The 16,587-nt window shown below is 39.2% G+C and overlaps 1 protein-coding gene across 3 annotated transcripts in view; it reads left to right on the top strand.

Annotated features, from left to right (window-relative positions):
• SMAD2 (SMAD family member 2) overlaps positions 1 to 16,587 on the top strand; it is a 49,290-nt gene that overhangs the window by 22,406 nt on the left and 10,297 nt on the right. For 2 of the 3 annotated variants that reach the window (XM_082075572.1, XM_082075573.1), the window contains exons 3-5: positions 11,682 to 11,771; positions 12,945 to 13,138; positions 13,604 to 13,738. In XM_082075572.1, the coding sequence (XP_081931698.1) occupies positions 11,682 to 11,771; positions 12,945 to 13,138; positions 13,604 to 13,738 (419 nt within the window). The remainder of the gene's footprint in view (positions 1 to 11,681; positions 11,772 to 12,944; positions 13,139 to 13,603; positions 13,739 to 16,587) is intronic. The other variant, XM_082075574.1, reaches the window with a different exon arrangement.

The raw sequence follows: 16,587 nt of genomic DNA, 5'->3' as shown, positions 1-16,587 counted from the left end.
TGATATTATATATTCTGTGTTCATTTTTCCTCCTGGGTTTCTTGAGATGGGTGTGTAATTCGTAAGAAGCCTTCCAGAGGCAACTTCAGTTTGAAAAGAAGTATTAAAGGTTTCTGTAACTGTTGTTCTAAGAGTAATATTTTGCCAAGTTAGCATAGTTTTCAAGCAACGTGGACAAGATAAATGTCTTGCAGAGTTAATGCCTCCCCCTCACTCCCGCAAATACCTACTAGTTGGAGAAGGTTAATCAAAATGTCACATCTTTTTTCAGCTGTCCATTAGTTGCAAACCAGCCCACTCGTGTGGTAGCATCAGCCACTCGCCCACTTGGAGGATGACGGACTATTTCAGAAAAATTATTTGACGTAGCCCTTGGTATCTGTACCTTTTAGCTTGTGGGAAAAGCTTTCACCGCACCTACTATGACTAATAGTGGTTAGAGAACTTGAGATAAAGGTTGTTTTTTTAATATCTGTCTGGTGCTAGTCCTGAAATGTGTACGTTTATGTTTTTTGAAAGTATGATCTTCCATGAGATTCCTTTCTGCTGTTAACAAAGCAATTTGTTGTGGATAGATCAGCCAGTATTGTGAGTATATCTTCCTATAAAGATCCTCTGTCCTTTGATACTTCTGTTTAGGGCTGTTAAGGATGACAGAGAGCGTTAATCTGCGAAACTGCATTGGGTGTCATGTTAACCCACTGCGTGATACCGCTTACTAATACCAACAAGCAAAAAAGAAAAAGTAACAACCACATGTGGTGTGAAATGAAATTGAGATTAATCTGTTGGGTTCTTCATTCCTTACGTAACTTATAAGGAAGATATTAACAGTTTGACGTTGTTCCTGTCTGGAAGACCGTACAAGTCATCTGTCTCTTTAGTTGGAACTTTTCAGTGGTAATTCAAATATTAGAAAGAATTGCTTGATCAGCTGTTTTCACAGGCATGGCATAATGAGAGTGGAAGACAGGTGGTGATTTCTTCGCTAGACTGAGTTGCTGAACACACCTGCTTCGTAGCTGCTTGCTACGTGACATGGTGCAACATCTCACTAGATATCCAGAGCTCTGATTCTTTTCCTAAATGAACATTTTTGGAGCTTGTGTTCCTGGTTGTGCTTCTTTTACTATGATAGTATAGTTTTGATACTTTATTTCTTTCAGGAGGTGGTGATCTTGTGTTCTTTGGAAAGCTTGTGTAAGAAAGTCTGAAGACTTCTTCACGTGTGATGTTCTCAGATGAAATACAGATAATTAATGTTGAAGATAAGTTCGCTCAGACACATAATGAACACAGTGCTTTCAGCTGTGGGAATTTCAAACTTGGAAGCTTCCATCCCAGTTGAAAAGCTGTATTTACGTTTCTGAAGATACTGTGAGAAATTGAAAAATAATGCAGCAATCAGAAAGCCCTTATTGGATATAATAGTGTAAAAGAAGAATGCAGTAGGAGCTCCAGGTTATAATTTCAAGAATGCCACCTTAAAGTACAAACATGCATGTCCTCAGAGCTTGTGAGCCCACATGACAGTCTTTTTTTTTTTTTTTTTTAAATTAATAACTCACCTTGTTAGTCTGGGGAGCTGCCATTGTGAATGATGTACTTGCCATCCTCACTGGATGCAGGACATCTAGAATCACAGGATGGTTTAGGTTGGAAGGGACGTTCCCAGCTCCCCCAGTGCCCCCCCTGCCATGAGCAGGGACATCTTCACCAGCTCAGGTTGCTCAGAGCCCCGTCCAGCCTGGCCTGGGATGTCTCCAGGGATGGTTCAGCCACCACCTCTCTGCCCAACCTGGGACAGGCTCTCACCACCCTCAGGGACAACAATTTCTTGCTCATATCCAGCCTCAATCTCCCTCCTTTAGTTTAAAACCATCACCCCTTGTCCTGTCACAACAAGCCCTGCTCAAAAAGTCTGTCCCCATCTTTCTCACAGGCCCCTTTGAAGTCCGGAAAGGTGCCATAAGGTCTCCCCAGAGCTTCTTTTCTCCAGCTGAACACCCCAACTCTCTCAGCCTGTCCTCCCAGCAGAGCTGCTCCAGCCTCGGATCATTCCTGTGGCTCTTCTGGCCCCTCTCCAGCAGGTCCATGTGTGTCCTGTGCTGAGCACCCAGAGCTGGACCAGCACTGCAGGGGGGTCTCACTGGAGTGTCACTTGTTTAGATGGCTTTTTTTTGAACATGTGATTGATGGGAGAAATAATGAATCAGTGTTGTGGTTCATCGTATCTCCACTAAGACTGTTTCAGAGTTTGTGCGACAGAAACTGCAGCTGCCGAAAGCTTTGGTGTTACATTGAGAGTAGGGAACTGCAGGGCATGTTTCCCAGTGAAGCTCTTAGCTCATGATTTGCATAGGTGTCTTTTGCATGCTCCTTGTCTTCAGTCTCTCTCCATAAGACTTGTGACCAGCTCCCTGCCGAATCTTGAGTGAGACTGAGCTGTGTTGCATGCCTTCTATTTCTCAGTCCTGAACACATTTCTGTGCTGCTTGACCTTGCCATTTATAAGCATAAAAGTTTGCAGGCTGCCCTCCGCCTGGCCTTGAACAGAGAGGAAACACTCCCTGGTAGGATCTACATCTGAACAGACCATATGGACAACAAGAACAGAAAGAAATATTTTACTTCTGCTTGGTTTCCATGGCATCCTGGAAAAATCACTCTTGAACTTTGAGGTGCTATCCTTCCAGTATCATGTAGTATTGAGAGAGAAATCAAGGTAACGCTGATTGTTGGCTGATTTATTTTGTCTGACAGCACTGGGCTAGCATGTCAGGATTTGGGAGAAGGAAGGAAGATACTGCACGGTCCCTCCTACTTTCTGTATTTTTGCTTTTGCAAGCAGTTTGTCGCACATGTGACTTAAGAAGTGTGCCTTTAGAAAAGGCAACAGAAGCATATACTGTTTGTCAGGACAACTTCTTGGCGCTCTGCAAAACTGGAAGAAACCAGCTCCTGGCCCTAAAATGAGCAATGGGCAGCTCAGATGTTAGGCTTTAACAGAGTATCTTTTGTACCTCATGTTCCACTTTTGCGTCCCCTGTGGACATCCTTAAAGTTTAAGCTGAAGCAAAGGGGAGTTGTGCAATGACTTATTTTTTTTATTTTCCCACAGTGTTAGAGAGGTTAATTGTATCCTGTGCCTCCTGCTTTTCTGCCTGTTTTGATGTGTTAATTTTTTAGCATACATCCATTTATAAGTAGGTTACTTAAGTCATTTTCTTCGGTTCTGATGCTCCATTTTGTATTTGATGTAGTAGTTTTGAATGTGTTGTGTAAAATTCTATGTAAACTTTATGTGTAAAAGGCTTATGATTATGAGGAATTGTGCAGTGGTTCCTGGTTTATATTCCACTGAATATGCACATATGTAAAGATTTCTTTCTTGGATCTAGTATGTCCTGAATGTGTGTATGTGAGGAGGAGGGAGGCAGGGGAAGAAGGTACAGTTAATGTTTTGAGCAAATAATCTGTGTTGCATATGTTTGATAAAAAAGGTCTGCTTTTGTGTTACAGGGGAGAGGGAAAACTAAGTGCTTTTTCTTGTTGTTATGTGTGTAAAACCAGTTGCTTAAATACAAGTAAATCTAAGGGGTTGGGGACGCATTCAGAACTGTGGGAGCTGAGTGTCCCAGCTGCCAGTTTTACTATTGTTTTGCTGAGTTTGTGCTGAGAGAAACCTGGGCTTTCAGTTCTGTGGGAGATTTCTTTGCTGGAGTCCAGGGCTCTTTTAGACATTACTTAATACCCTTTTCCTATTTTTAACAGGCTCTGTTTCTCCTTTGAAGAATGGGAGAATCTTTTAGCAAGCTGACTGCCCACCTGTGCTTAAACATGTGTAAATATCCATTTACTCTGGTTGCTTATATTACCCTTTAACAGAATTTTTCTAGGGATTTGGTTTTCTACACCAGTGTTTATTACAGAAAGGTCTCCATGGAAGAACCTTGTCCAGCTGCTCTTAAAGATGAGTTTTTCAAAAGAATTCACACTTGTGCTTTTTATTTGGCATGGTTAAGATATTAGCTTATCCCTCTAGTAGGTGCTTAGAAGGAAGATTATTTCATCCTGAATTAGTGACTCTTTACATTTTCTGTGGCAAGAAAATGAGATCAGGACCTCTGTGTTCGCATAACTCACAAGCAGAAATGAACTGTTGTAGCTTTGAGTCATGCCATTTGACGAATGTGCATGCCTGGTTGTGTACATTTAAGTAGGTAAATGACATTCTGCCACTGTAATATGGGATGATGGAAATGTGAGTAAATAGATTGGTCAGTTCTGCAGGGATGCAAAATGCCGTGAGATTCAAAGAGCAGTAGGGCAGATATAAAAGTAGCTTAACATTTGCATTGTTATTGCAGATCTCTAATGTTTTCTAGGTGAGCATAGTGCAGATAACCTTTTCCCTGCCAACCCCAGCATGGGGCAAAAAAAAAATCAGTAATTGAGACACTTAGGCCAGCAAACCTACATTTTATAATAAGCTTTTGTTCAGACAACTGGCTGTACAGCAAACTGAGGTGCTTTTTGCAAAGACAGGTAGTATAGTTCACATTGCTACTGGCTGGTGCAGAGACATTTTAGGCTGTAAGAGGGAGAAATGCTAATTGCCAGTACATAGAAAGGTCTGTCAAGTCAGAATATAAAAGCAGCTGCATGTATTTTCATTTGAAACCCAGAATTAAAGAAGCCATTATCAGGCAGATTTGGTACGATCTGTTGTCACTGCTGAATATAATACTATATGTAAGCCAATGAACTTCTAAAATTGTTGGCTTTGTTTCATCTATATTACAGCTAAGCCTTTCAAATCAGTCTGTCTTATTACTGTTTTCTTTGAGACCCTCTCTGAGCTAGTTCCAAAGGTTTGATGTATCTCCTCCCGCGCCCCCCAGCTTTTTGGGTTCTTGAACCCCACTTGCATCAGGAAGAAGATAATTGATATGAGAGGAAAGATTCTGTTCTTTTATCCATCAATTAGTTGCTCCTTTTCTCAAATTGAGTATCAGTGGAGTGTAATGGACAGTGTCTTCACAGGAGTATAACTTCAATCTGTCTACACCAGCAATGAACCAGAGCCTAAGGCAATATTGAGGTGTTCCTGCCTTGGGTTCCTGTTCCATATGTAGCTGTGTGAGGTCTTGGATCTTACATAGCAAGATTTGGGCAGGGGGGAACAAGTTAGTACACAAGGTACAGGTCTTCAATCTGCAGACGTTAACCTGCTTTCTCAGGCAAATTTTATAGAAGAAGCCATGTGCAATGCTAAAGTGATGTAATTTACTGATTTTTAATGAGGAAATGGGATTCCCTAAATCTAGTGGCCATTTTTTACTGCTCTAACTCCATTTTTGATAGCTTGGTGTAGTTCTTGAAGCAAATTCTGCACCTTTTTTCTGCCCCCTTGGCAGAATCTGAGTCAAGGCAGTAAGTCCTATAAATGTTAGGCTGGTATAAATGTGCATGTGTGCCTGTGCTAAGTGACTTCTCTAGCTCGGGTGAAAACCTGATTGCTTCTCTTATTGTTATGTTTTTCTTCTTTACTCTTTGAGTGAAAACATGAGTGGAAAAAAGAAGTGAGGCTCACATCTGTAAGGAAGACTTTGCATGCCAAATCTAGAATTTGAAAAGTAACTTTCATTCTTATCTCCCACCTTAAAACTGATAATTGGGGTTCTGTCTCAGTTTGCTGAAATTATTTTTCAGCTCCAGTGCTACAAATGCCTCTGAAAATGTAGGGGTGGACAAATTAGATTAATTGGAAGAAAGGCTCATGATGCAGGAGACAGATAAATGGAGAAGATTGCCTTGAACATGGACTTCCAAACTTGTTGGTAGCTGTATATTCTGAAAGATATGAAAGATTCAGGAAAAATGTTTTCAGTGTAATACTTCACAAATAAGTGAGTTGAATATCCAAGACCATTCTATAATGATTCCTATATAATATGGGCTTTGACTAGCATGATGATATTTGTGTTTTGGGTTTTATTTGTAATTTTTCTAGTGCTGCTACTTCAGGTGAAGAAGAGGCTGTCAGCCGAACTCTGTGCCTTTTAGCTCCTTTAGAGCTGTTCTACTTTGCAGGACTTTAAAGAAGAAAGTGGGATCACAGTTATGTATGAATTGTGACAATATTTAACAACTTCTGTATAGAGTTTCTGGTACTTCATATGTCTTTGAAGTGGTTCTGCTTACTTTAATCTGATGGCGTACTTGTTGCAAGCACTTCATTTAGTACAAAAAATACCTGGAGCGTGCAGCGTTGCCAATAGTGTAGCTAGCACTAGTGGCAGGATAGTTGTTTTATTCATTCTGTCTCTGTAAAAACTGGTAATAAATTCATATTAGCAACAACCTGTAGTATATAAATACCAGCCTAAGCACATGTGTGACAGTTTTGGTACACACAGCGTACTGTTTAAAACTCTTCTGGCTTCAGGTTCTTTTGACTACAGCCTCAAATAAAACTGCTTCTGTATAACTGAGTATTATTGACAAGACCTACCACCTTTATCCCTGGTTGTATCTTCTTTTTGGCAGATGCACTTGGAGAAAGTACAGGGACATCTTAGAGTGTGTGCAGTGCCGTGCTTGTTTGGACAGTACTTGCTTATGTGTTTTTGGATCTACAAATCCATACATCTGCCTTTTAACTGTGCTGAACTTAATTATAATAAATGGTATGGTTTAGGTTAAGTAGCAGCCTGAGGTGGCTTTATTAATTGGCATTTGGATATCAGTGAGGGGACTGTGGATCATTCTGTGTAGCTGCATCTCCATCTACTCAAGTTTTTAATTCAGAATTACTGCTACTGCAAGCCAGGCTTTTCCGTATTCAGTAAGATGAAGTTGTACTGTCACAGATTTAACACTAATATGCTGGTTGGCAGTGATCATTTTATTCGGTTCCTTTTTTTCACCTGGATGGGTCCTTTTTTCACCTGGATGGGTCATCATCCTTTGCAAATACAAGAATTGTTTTTTGGGTAGTGTGTTCCTGTTGAGATGTTGTCCATCTGTATTTTTGGACTCTTGAAAATGACTATGGTGTGTTCCTTTAGACTCATTCATCCCGTGTAGCTTATATCTGGTCATTACAGATTTTGATAGGGACTTTGATTTCTCTAATAGGGATATAATACATTAAAGCAAGCAATCATATTGCTTACTTATGAGTTTCCCATGTTCATTCTTCATGGGCACATCAATAATTCATTTGTATTTTAACTGCGACTTGATAGTCCAGTTTTGTAGTAGACTTACAGATACTATGATTCCACTAAGATAATGTTCACTTATGCTGATTGAGAACATAATTCGTGATATGTAGACGAGACAATACAAATACTTTTTAGTTATCTTTGATATTTAGGTTTTTCCTGTGTCCACATTTTTCTTGCGTGTGTCACTGTTTTCTGTCTTATTCAAGAAAGGCAGTTTTGGCACTTGGTCTCAAAATCGTGCAGCATTGCTGCAGCTCTTTGCTGTTGAGGTAATTTCTTGCCCAGAGTGGGGTTTTTTTGGAACTCTGATTTTCCTGTGAAAGGAAATGATGAAATGGAAGAAGTGAGGGCATACCGTGTGCTGTTGCATGCTGATAGCCACATTAAAGATTCTTCTTGCCAGAGTTATACAATATCACCCGAGATGCTGCTCCTTATAAGCAGATAAAAAATCAGGTTGAAACACCAGCTCTCGCAACCCTTATGGAAAAGCTCCGATGGAGACGGCTTTGATTCCACCCGTTAATAATTTATCTGACCCTTTCTTTATTACATCAGTCCTCTGGTCAATCCCAACATAGGGATTGCGGGGTAGCAGCTTAACCAGATGTCTGCTAGATTTCAATTTTCCTTAAAAATCCGTGGGTCACAGAAACTAGTTGTCATTCCTTGCAAGTATCCTTTGAACATTTCTTCTGTAGAAAAGTTTTCTTTTGTTAGGACTTCAAAACACCTGGGAAATTGAGCCAATTTGATGCTTTATGTCCCTGAAGTCCCTTATAAATTCACTTATTTTGTGGGGTCTGCAAAAGCAGCAATCTAGTATTCAAGCAGGCTTGCTCTGGGAGTGCTAGAGGCCACAGAACACAGTGATTTGCTAATCCAGGCTAGTGTTGAAAAGATAAAAATATTAGCTTTTGTATAGCTGACCTCGTTTCTGTCAACAGACCAATTGTTTTGAGAACAGCAGTGAAAATGCTCCTTGGAATGAAAGTGTCCGCTCTGGTTAGAGGAAGTATATTAGCTTTAAGCTTGTATTTTTGAGTGTATTTAAGTGCTGTCTACACAGGAAAGATTTAAGTAGAGCTTGGATGCAGGAGTCAAATTATATTTTGAAAACAATGATGCCTTACCAGTGCTGCAATATACAGTGAGTTTGAAACTAAAAAAAACCCACCCACACTGTATGGCAGGAGAATGTTCTAGCTGCTTTCTAGCATATATGATCATGTTCCAGGGGCTGGGATTGTTTCCAGACAAGATGTAACTTCTGAGTATGGATCTTAGTCCTCAATGGTTCTGAATTCTTTATGGACTAAGGCCCAGAAGGACTTTTCATATTACAAGGAATTTGGGACACTGCAGAAAGGTAGGTTTAGGAGAGAATGCTTCTTATTTATTTTTGAGGCAGTAATTCTGCGCTACTAAAAAGTCTGTGCCTCCTGTCTTCCTTTTAGATGGTTTTAGTGGTTGTCTAAACATCTTTCAGAATTCAGTCACCTTCTTTCTAGCCACAGCCTTTCTGGGATGTGTAGGAGTGTCTGCCCTTCCTCCGTCAGGGTATTGCTTGCGTATGAATGAACACACTGTGGCCTTTCATGGAAGTACTGTTTATGAAATATGCTTTTTATGGTTGTGAGGAATTCAATTCTGATTTGGTGTGTATGTGTGTGAATATCAAGAGTCCTAGTTTACTGTCTGGGTGAAGTGGTGGGACAGTCTTGCATGTTTTAGAATTTAATGTGAGCAGGAGAGTGAGGAGACCACTTTATTTTCTCAAATGTTTCTTCTAGTGAACAGTAAAAGCTGTGTTGAGCGGACTTTATTGATCATACAGGATGATTTCCTGCAGGCTCTTCAGTGTTTGGTTGTGGATTATAGGAGCTGGTGTATAGTCCTAGTGTAGGTGAGCCAGTAAAACACTGTTATGAATCCCAACTCTAAGCAGACATACATCCTGGAAGACAGTGTCATGTAAGCTACCGAAAACTGGAGCAACTTTGCTCTAATTGATCACTTTTTCTGTCCCTCCTGGCCAGCCCTCCCTGCGTGGTGTCCTCAGTTTCATTGCAAGATGTGGCTCTGTCACATCCCTCAGGATCCTGTTTGTCTCTCCGTAGCTTATGGAATATGCTGTCACCTTTGATAATTTGAATATTTATAAAGAGGTTAGCAGTGCAAAATACTGTTCTTGTTGTGCATGCTCAAGGACTATGAAATTTTACTTTTGCGTGTGTTGGGAAGCAAACACGTGGCATGTCATGCTCACACCAGTGGTTCGCCCCACAATTTTGGAAACGCGTAGTCTCAACTTTGGAACACGGCGTTGTACGAAGGATCCGTTTTTCAAAGGTCGTAAGCTGTCGGAGCTGACTGTGCCAATTAATATGCAGCAGGCTTTGTGTCTGCTGATTGTTCTTCTAATTTAATGTGCCTGATCTGTCTTCCCAGCAGTAGCGGTGCGTATTTAAGGACACGGTTCAGCATGGGGATGCTCCCTGGTGTCCCACAAGCTGCCTGTGTGTCTTCAGGGCAACTATTTCAGTTCTTAAGCAGCTTCTGGCAGTCCAGTGTCCTGGAGGCATCTCAGGAATATGAAAAAGAGAGGTTTGCAGGCTCTGCTGATGATCAATATTCCTCTTCTTGCCCACTTGGTTTCTGGAGAGCTGCGATGCTGCCCGTGTCCAAGATGGATGTGTCTTGTCCAAGACAGTCAACTCTTTTGAAGAGCTGGGTTTATGTCACAGAATGGGCCTCTCTGCAGCTCTCTTCTAGGAAAAACGTCGTCTGCTGCAAGGTTTTACCTGTGTCTTTAATGAGTAAAATGTCAAAAGGCATATTTTGTTTCATGTTTTTGTCCGTTGCCAAAATCGATGCTCTCAGTCCTGCTTTGTAGTGCTCGTGTAGCTCCATGGTGAACAGAAAAACTTATATGGATGAAAAATAACTTTCAAAATGTTAATTATTCAGCCATGTTCTATGGTCTGACAGCCAGCTTGTTGCTTTGGGTTGCTGCACAATTGGATGGACATTTCAGCCTCCCTGGGATGGCAATAGAAATTAAACGTGTGGGACGGGGCGAGAAGTGGACAAGAACCATTCAGTACCTTTTTCAGTAGCCCACACTTAATGTTTTATTAAAGTCACCATGGAATTGAGGTGGTTGTTGGCCCTGAAAGTGGTTTTAAGTACAATGCTGTTTTTTCTCCTTTGTTTCTTAACACTAATTAATTTTATCTGTGTAGGGGCCTGAAATTCAGAATACCTGCTACATCTCTCTTCGCTGTACCACTCAATCGAAATTTGTGAGTGCATCAGCTAAGCTTAGTAGCTTATATTTAACTAGTGAAACCTGTATTTAAAACCAGGAGTTTGGTGAACTTGGATTCTTTTTATTGCGACTTTTTGGAGCTGTTAAATTTAATGCAGCAGCCAAACTTCAGGCTTTTTAAGTAGGGAGTGGAGTTTTAAGTTGCTTGTGAACCCAAATTCTCTTCATTTCTGAGGTGTGTTACTTCTGTAAAATAAACTGTTGGTCTTCAGTGGTCACAGAGCAAGTCTGTGGTAGAGCTGAGCTTAATTTATCCTTCTGAAAATGTGCTGCCTGTTTACAAGTCCGTGCTGTTTTCTTGCTTTGCCTAAATCTACTGCTGCTTTTATGCCCTGAGGCTCCGTTTTCTTTCCTGTTGTGATCTTGTCATTCAACCAGTTTGGTCAAGAATTAGTTGTCTCTCCTTTACTCCTGCTTGATTTAGCAATTAAGTTTTGTTATTCTATGGTTAAGTCTTAAAATACTACACTGTAAAACTCGGTTAAATGTTCTGTTTTGTATACAGTGGAAAATAATATTTAGCTCTTAAATCGAGGAGAGTATAGAAAACTGTGAGAAGTGTCAGCTACAGTCTGCTTTTCTTCGGAGTCTGAATTCTACTGTTTTGGGATAAGCAGCAAATTAGTGTGTGCATGGAGAAATTAGAATAATACCTAAGTGGGTGTACTGAAAGTTAGATTGTGATGTTTGGTTTCAGGTACACGTGGCCTTTGTTTGAAGTCTTAGAGAAGCTTATGTTTAAAAACAAACAAAAACAAAAAAACCCAACCCATAAACTACCCTTTAAAATCTAATTTTGTCAAGAGCTAGGCTGAGGAAGTTTTGCCTGTTTTAAGGAACATTACAACTGTATTGACTACTTAAAAACCAGAGAACTTGGTCACCTTTTAAAAACATTATCATTTACCTTGAATCACGTGTTCCATTTTGATAGCCTCCTTCATATAGAAAATATAGCATGAGTTGTCAATTCAAATGCGAGTCTTACAATGCTCTATCTTCTATGTGAAAGGAAGTATTCTGTACATTTTTCCATGTTTGACATCATGGTGTTTTGAATAACCATGTTCCATATTCATATCAATTTTTTGTTTTTGTTTTCAATTTATGCACAGCACTTGCTCTGAAATTTGGGGACTGAGTACACCAAACACGATAGATCAGTGGGATACAACAGGCCTTTACAGCTTCTCTGAACAAACCAGGTGAATATTCCGCCCTCTCTCGCATCGTAGAAATCTTGTGGGAGGGATTGGCTTTGGAGGGTCTGTAAGGGGATGCTTTAGCTGTAAAAAATAGCCTAAAATGCTTCCTAGGCCTCTCATGGTATAGCATTTTAAAATATTTGCTTGCCAGTGTAGAACTCTGAGTGTTCTCAGCTGATGTTTTGACCAATGAAACTCTAATTCTGGAATACTCCTTTTTCACGCCAGTGCCGTTGAAAGAATGGGAAGACTTGTTAAATGCAAGCTCTAATGTGATTTGGTATTTATATTAACAAAGTTGGGATATTTAATTCTTTAGACCTAATCTTACAAAGTGTTTAAACTGCTTTGTATGCCACAAGCTTTCAGTTAAATCTCGCTAATTGGCTCAGATAGGAGCTACTAAAGAATTGTTTGTAAATTCTTCAGTAGTTAATGGTGGGCAAATTATAAACACGGTCTTTATTTTTTTTCATGTCACATTACTTGATTTGTGTACCGAGGTTTGTCTCCCATCCCATAACAATCATAAACATCTGCATTTGTGTAAGCATATGCAGTCTGTCTTTAAAACTAGCAGAATGTTTTCAGCTGGTAGCAAGGCAGATGAAGTCAAGAAGATAAACTGTCCAGCCCTTACAAGATGTGTATTCACACTTTTTTGCATTACAGTTATACTGCCATGTGGATCACTTGGGCAGCTGACTGCTTATAGGCTTATTTGCAGTCCTGTGGGAATTCTTATGCTTAAAACCGTAAAATATCCATGCCACAGCAAAGCCTTGAGGTTTAGCAGTGCAATGGGACTATTAAGTGTGTGATTATTTTTATTTATTTATTTTTTTTAACAACTGTCTTCTGCATTTAAAAAGATCAGTATGAAGCAATCATCTTAAATACTTGGTTGGAGGTAAAGTGGCTTTTAATGAACTCTAAATTCACTGGCAATAATCTGAACAGCTCAAAAATAAGTTAAAGACACTGCTTGATACCATCATTTTTATCACATTTGAAGCCTTTCAACAAGAATATACATAAATGTCGCTAACAATGCCATTCCACTGAATTCTGAGAATAAACAAACTACCCATCCCATGCGTGTACATTGTTGCTTGAGTGATTTAAGAGGCAACATGCAGTCTGTAAATACCTCTCCAAATCTTTCCCCTACAGATCTCTCGATGGCCGCCTACAGGTATCTCACCGTAAAGGGTTACCGCATGTTATTTACTGTCGTTTGTGGCGCTGGCCGGATCTTCACAGTCACCATGAACTTAAAGCAATTGAAAACTGTGAATATGCTTTTAATCTTAAAAAGGATGAAGTCTGTGTAAACCCTTACCACTACCAGAGGGTGGAGACGCCAGGTAGGAAGAATTCTGACTTTCTTTAGCAGCACCTCTGCGTACTTGTTCAGAATAACGTTTTAAATGAAAAACAGATGATGCTTTCTCTTGCCAGAAGATTCTTAGAGATACAGCTTTTGAGAATACCATCTCCTGGAAGTTTTTAACAGTAAAAATGCTGAAAAAACTTTACAAATGTGTTGAATACCCCTGATAAACACTTCCAGTACCATTAGCAGTTTTCAGCTGGTTAAGTATGGTCTGGACCGAACCTTTACTAATGTGGAATAGTTTTACTCAAGAGATACCACAGAAATCTGTTTATTCTATGAACTAGCAGTACATTTGCAGTATTAGTAGTGCTGAGAGTCAAAATTTCAAAATGTATTAAGAAATTGTTGATTTTTTTTTTTGGAGGGGTTTTTTTTTTGGCTCTTGGTTTGTATTTTGAGAGTCTTACTAATGCTTTGCATTTTGCTTTTCCAGTCTTGCCCCCTGTACTGGTGCCGCGGCACACTGAGATCCTAACGGAGCTTCCGCCTCTCGATGACTATACCCATTCCATTCCTGAAAACACTAATTTTCCAGCTGGGATTGAGCCACAGAGCAATTACATACCAGGTATTTTCTTAACTCCCACAGCAAACAGTACACTTAACACATTGCCACGGGGACAGAGATGGTGATTTCATCCTCCTGAGTGACTGTAGTAATTGAAAGATGTACCAGTGAATTAAATCTGGGTTGATTTTGTGTATTTATTCCAAAGGAAGTACTTGAACACTCGCTGTTTGTAGAATATGATCCTGTGTGAAACCACATCGCTGTGGTTTCACCATAGCTTACTTGGTTTCAGTAGCTTATTTGAGATTCAAAAGGCTAATGAGTGCAGAGTAGACCTTCACCTTGTGCTTTAAGCCTGTTTTACAAACATATAAGGGTTGCCAAATGCGATTTATTGGAGATTTGAGGAGTAAACAGTCAGATTTGAGGAGTAATCAATCTCACCATGTGTATGTGGAGAAAACTTAGTTGCAGAACAGTGACTTAAAGTGTTTTGTTATGTTGTTCGCAGTTGATCAAGGTCTGCTTTATGGATTTGTTACTATAGTTTGCCTATAGTTTTGTCTTTTAATATGAAAGAACAACCCAACAACATTGAATGTTTAAATAATTCCTCTCCCCCACCCCAAAGCAAATACTGCTACAGTGGACCCAAAAGCCTGTACACTTATTGGAACATAAAATCATTGACTTTTGTTTCCTGCCCAGCTTCCTGTTTCCTGTCTCTTCAGGAAGTTGCCTGGAGTGCAAAACCAAGCAAAGCTGAAGTTTTCTCAAAAACATTTAACATAGCTTCATTACAAACAAACTGAAAATTCACATTTGGACTCTTGAAGAATAAGATGACTGCCTTGAAACTAAATTATATACAATGTACAAGTTGTATCTCCGTGTCTTAAACAGAATTTTGCTTATGTTTTCTTTACGTGTATCCAAGAATTTAAATGGCATCAAAAATTTTCAATTAATTTGATCTCTTCAGTTTAATTTGTGGCACATTTGTTGCCAGCAGATCTTTAAAGAGCAATTTCAGGTGCTAGAAGCTAATGTTGTTTTCTTCACTTATGTCTACTTTTTTGACTCAAACTGAAGGTTTTTGGAAGCATTTACAAACAACTTACTGGAAAGCCACCATTAGAAAAAAATGAGCTAAAGCAATTGAGTGGTTATTTGCAGGAAGTTTCTTCAAGGTGATTGTGGGTATTCACAAAATCTTCAAATATTTACAAAGCTGAACACACCTTGCCTCCTTTTGTCACTTATACCCTAATGTTGTATTCATATAATGACATCTTGCTTTATTTGACCTGGCTAACAAAATCTTGAATATTTATCTAGTTTCTGCTAAGTCTTGTGTCTTGACAGCCTGCTTCAGAGATCCGTTTGCTTTAGGCCAGGCTTAACAGCCATTGTAGTTTTGCACCGTAAAACTCTCTCCGTACTTGGTCTACAGAGAGGTTGGTTTCACCAAAAGCTGGGAAGAAGATTGAAGGTGCAGAATGTGGCTTTTGGGGCTGTTTGTTCCCTTTCGGTTACAGATGCACTGAACTGCAATATTCAAACTTTAGGCAGTGCTCAAACTTGGCTAAGAATTTTGAACGCTGCACTTGAGCATTGATTTCCAGCTGTGGTGGTGCTCAACCTCTGGCCTTAAAACAATATTAATAGTACTAGGTGGAGGAAATATCTGTTCAGACAGAGACTAGATAGGGAAAAATAATGTGTGCCAAAGAGCTGAGATTAGCAACTGGAAACAAGAGGTGTGAGTTGGGTTGGAAATGGTTGTTGACCTTTTACCATGGCTGTGGGCTTAACTATAATGAATGATTTGGAGAGGGGTAGAGTCCTCTTTATCACAATAAATTCGCTAAAAATGTTCAAAACAAGCGTGATTTTTTCATCCTACTTCTTGCTAATAAAGATTTCCCTTAATCTTCCTTTAAAATTCTCAGTTCAATTTTGTTGCATCTCTCTTTAGCATGGTAGTTTTATAGAATGAATCAAAGATATAATTATTTTGATTCATTTTTATTTAATCAACTGACTTGATCCAGTTTCCTCTTGCTGACTTCCTTCTAATCTTAGTATATTCCTGTAAATCTCAGACATGATATTGGATATAATTGGATTTTAATTCTTAAGCGAAAGACCTTATCTTTAAATTTCTGCCGTTTGGTAATAATGTAATTAAATGTGTTTAATCTCTCAGATGTCTCAGAGACAATTCTAAGGCGATTTAGGGATAGTTTGACTTCAAACACTTTCACTAAAGAAATCCAGGTTTTGCATTTAATGTATAGGAAAAGACATTTGCCCAGTTCAAAGAAAATTATTTCCTGAAAGGCAGTTGGTTAACCTGTTATTTGGATTACAAAGTACATTTTGAGTGGAGAAAAGGAACGGCCTTTTTCTCCTGCGTTTTGAGGATATTTCTGTGGAATTAGACACAGTTTCTGGTATCAAAATGCTTCAAAATTGTTATTGAGTTTAGTTTGGTCTATGAAACTCCATCTTTAAAGAAAACTAATTAAAAGAGTAGATGATTGTTTTAATAGAGCTTGGAAGTAAAAATAATTATAATATACCTTGTATATTGTAACTAGTTAGATAAAATAGTTATTATTAATGAGTGAAATCAGCTGTTGGGTATGGAAGAAAAATGGGTTTGGTGACTGAACTAAAAAATAACCTTTAAATCTAAAAACTTGTATAAGGTGTGGGAGGGTATCTGATCTGATGGTTATTCTACATAAAGGCAGCTCACTCTTTTTTTGTAGAAGTCACCAGATGGGTTTTTTTCATTTGTAATTCTCCTAAATGTGAAAGCTGTTGATCACAATTGCAAAATTGTTACTCATTGTAGTGAAAGTATCTTGTATTAAATGGAACAAACAAGGGTCATGTGT

Source organism: Streptopelia decaocto (genome assembly GCF_964273445.1).
Source record: "Streptopelia decaocto genome assembly, chromosome: Z".
In the NCBI taxonomy this organism is placed as follows: Eukaryota; Metazoa; Chordata; class Aves; order Columbiformes; family Columbidae; genus Streptopelia; species Streptopelia decaocto.
The sequence above is the reverse complement of the archived record's forward strand: the minus strand, read 5'-3'. Positions and strand labels throughout refer to the sequence as shown.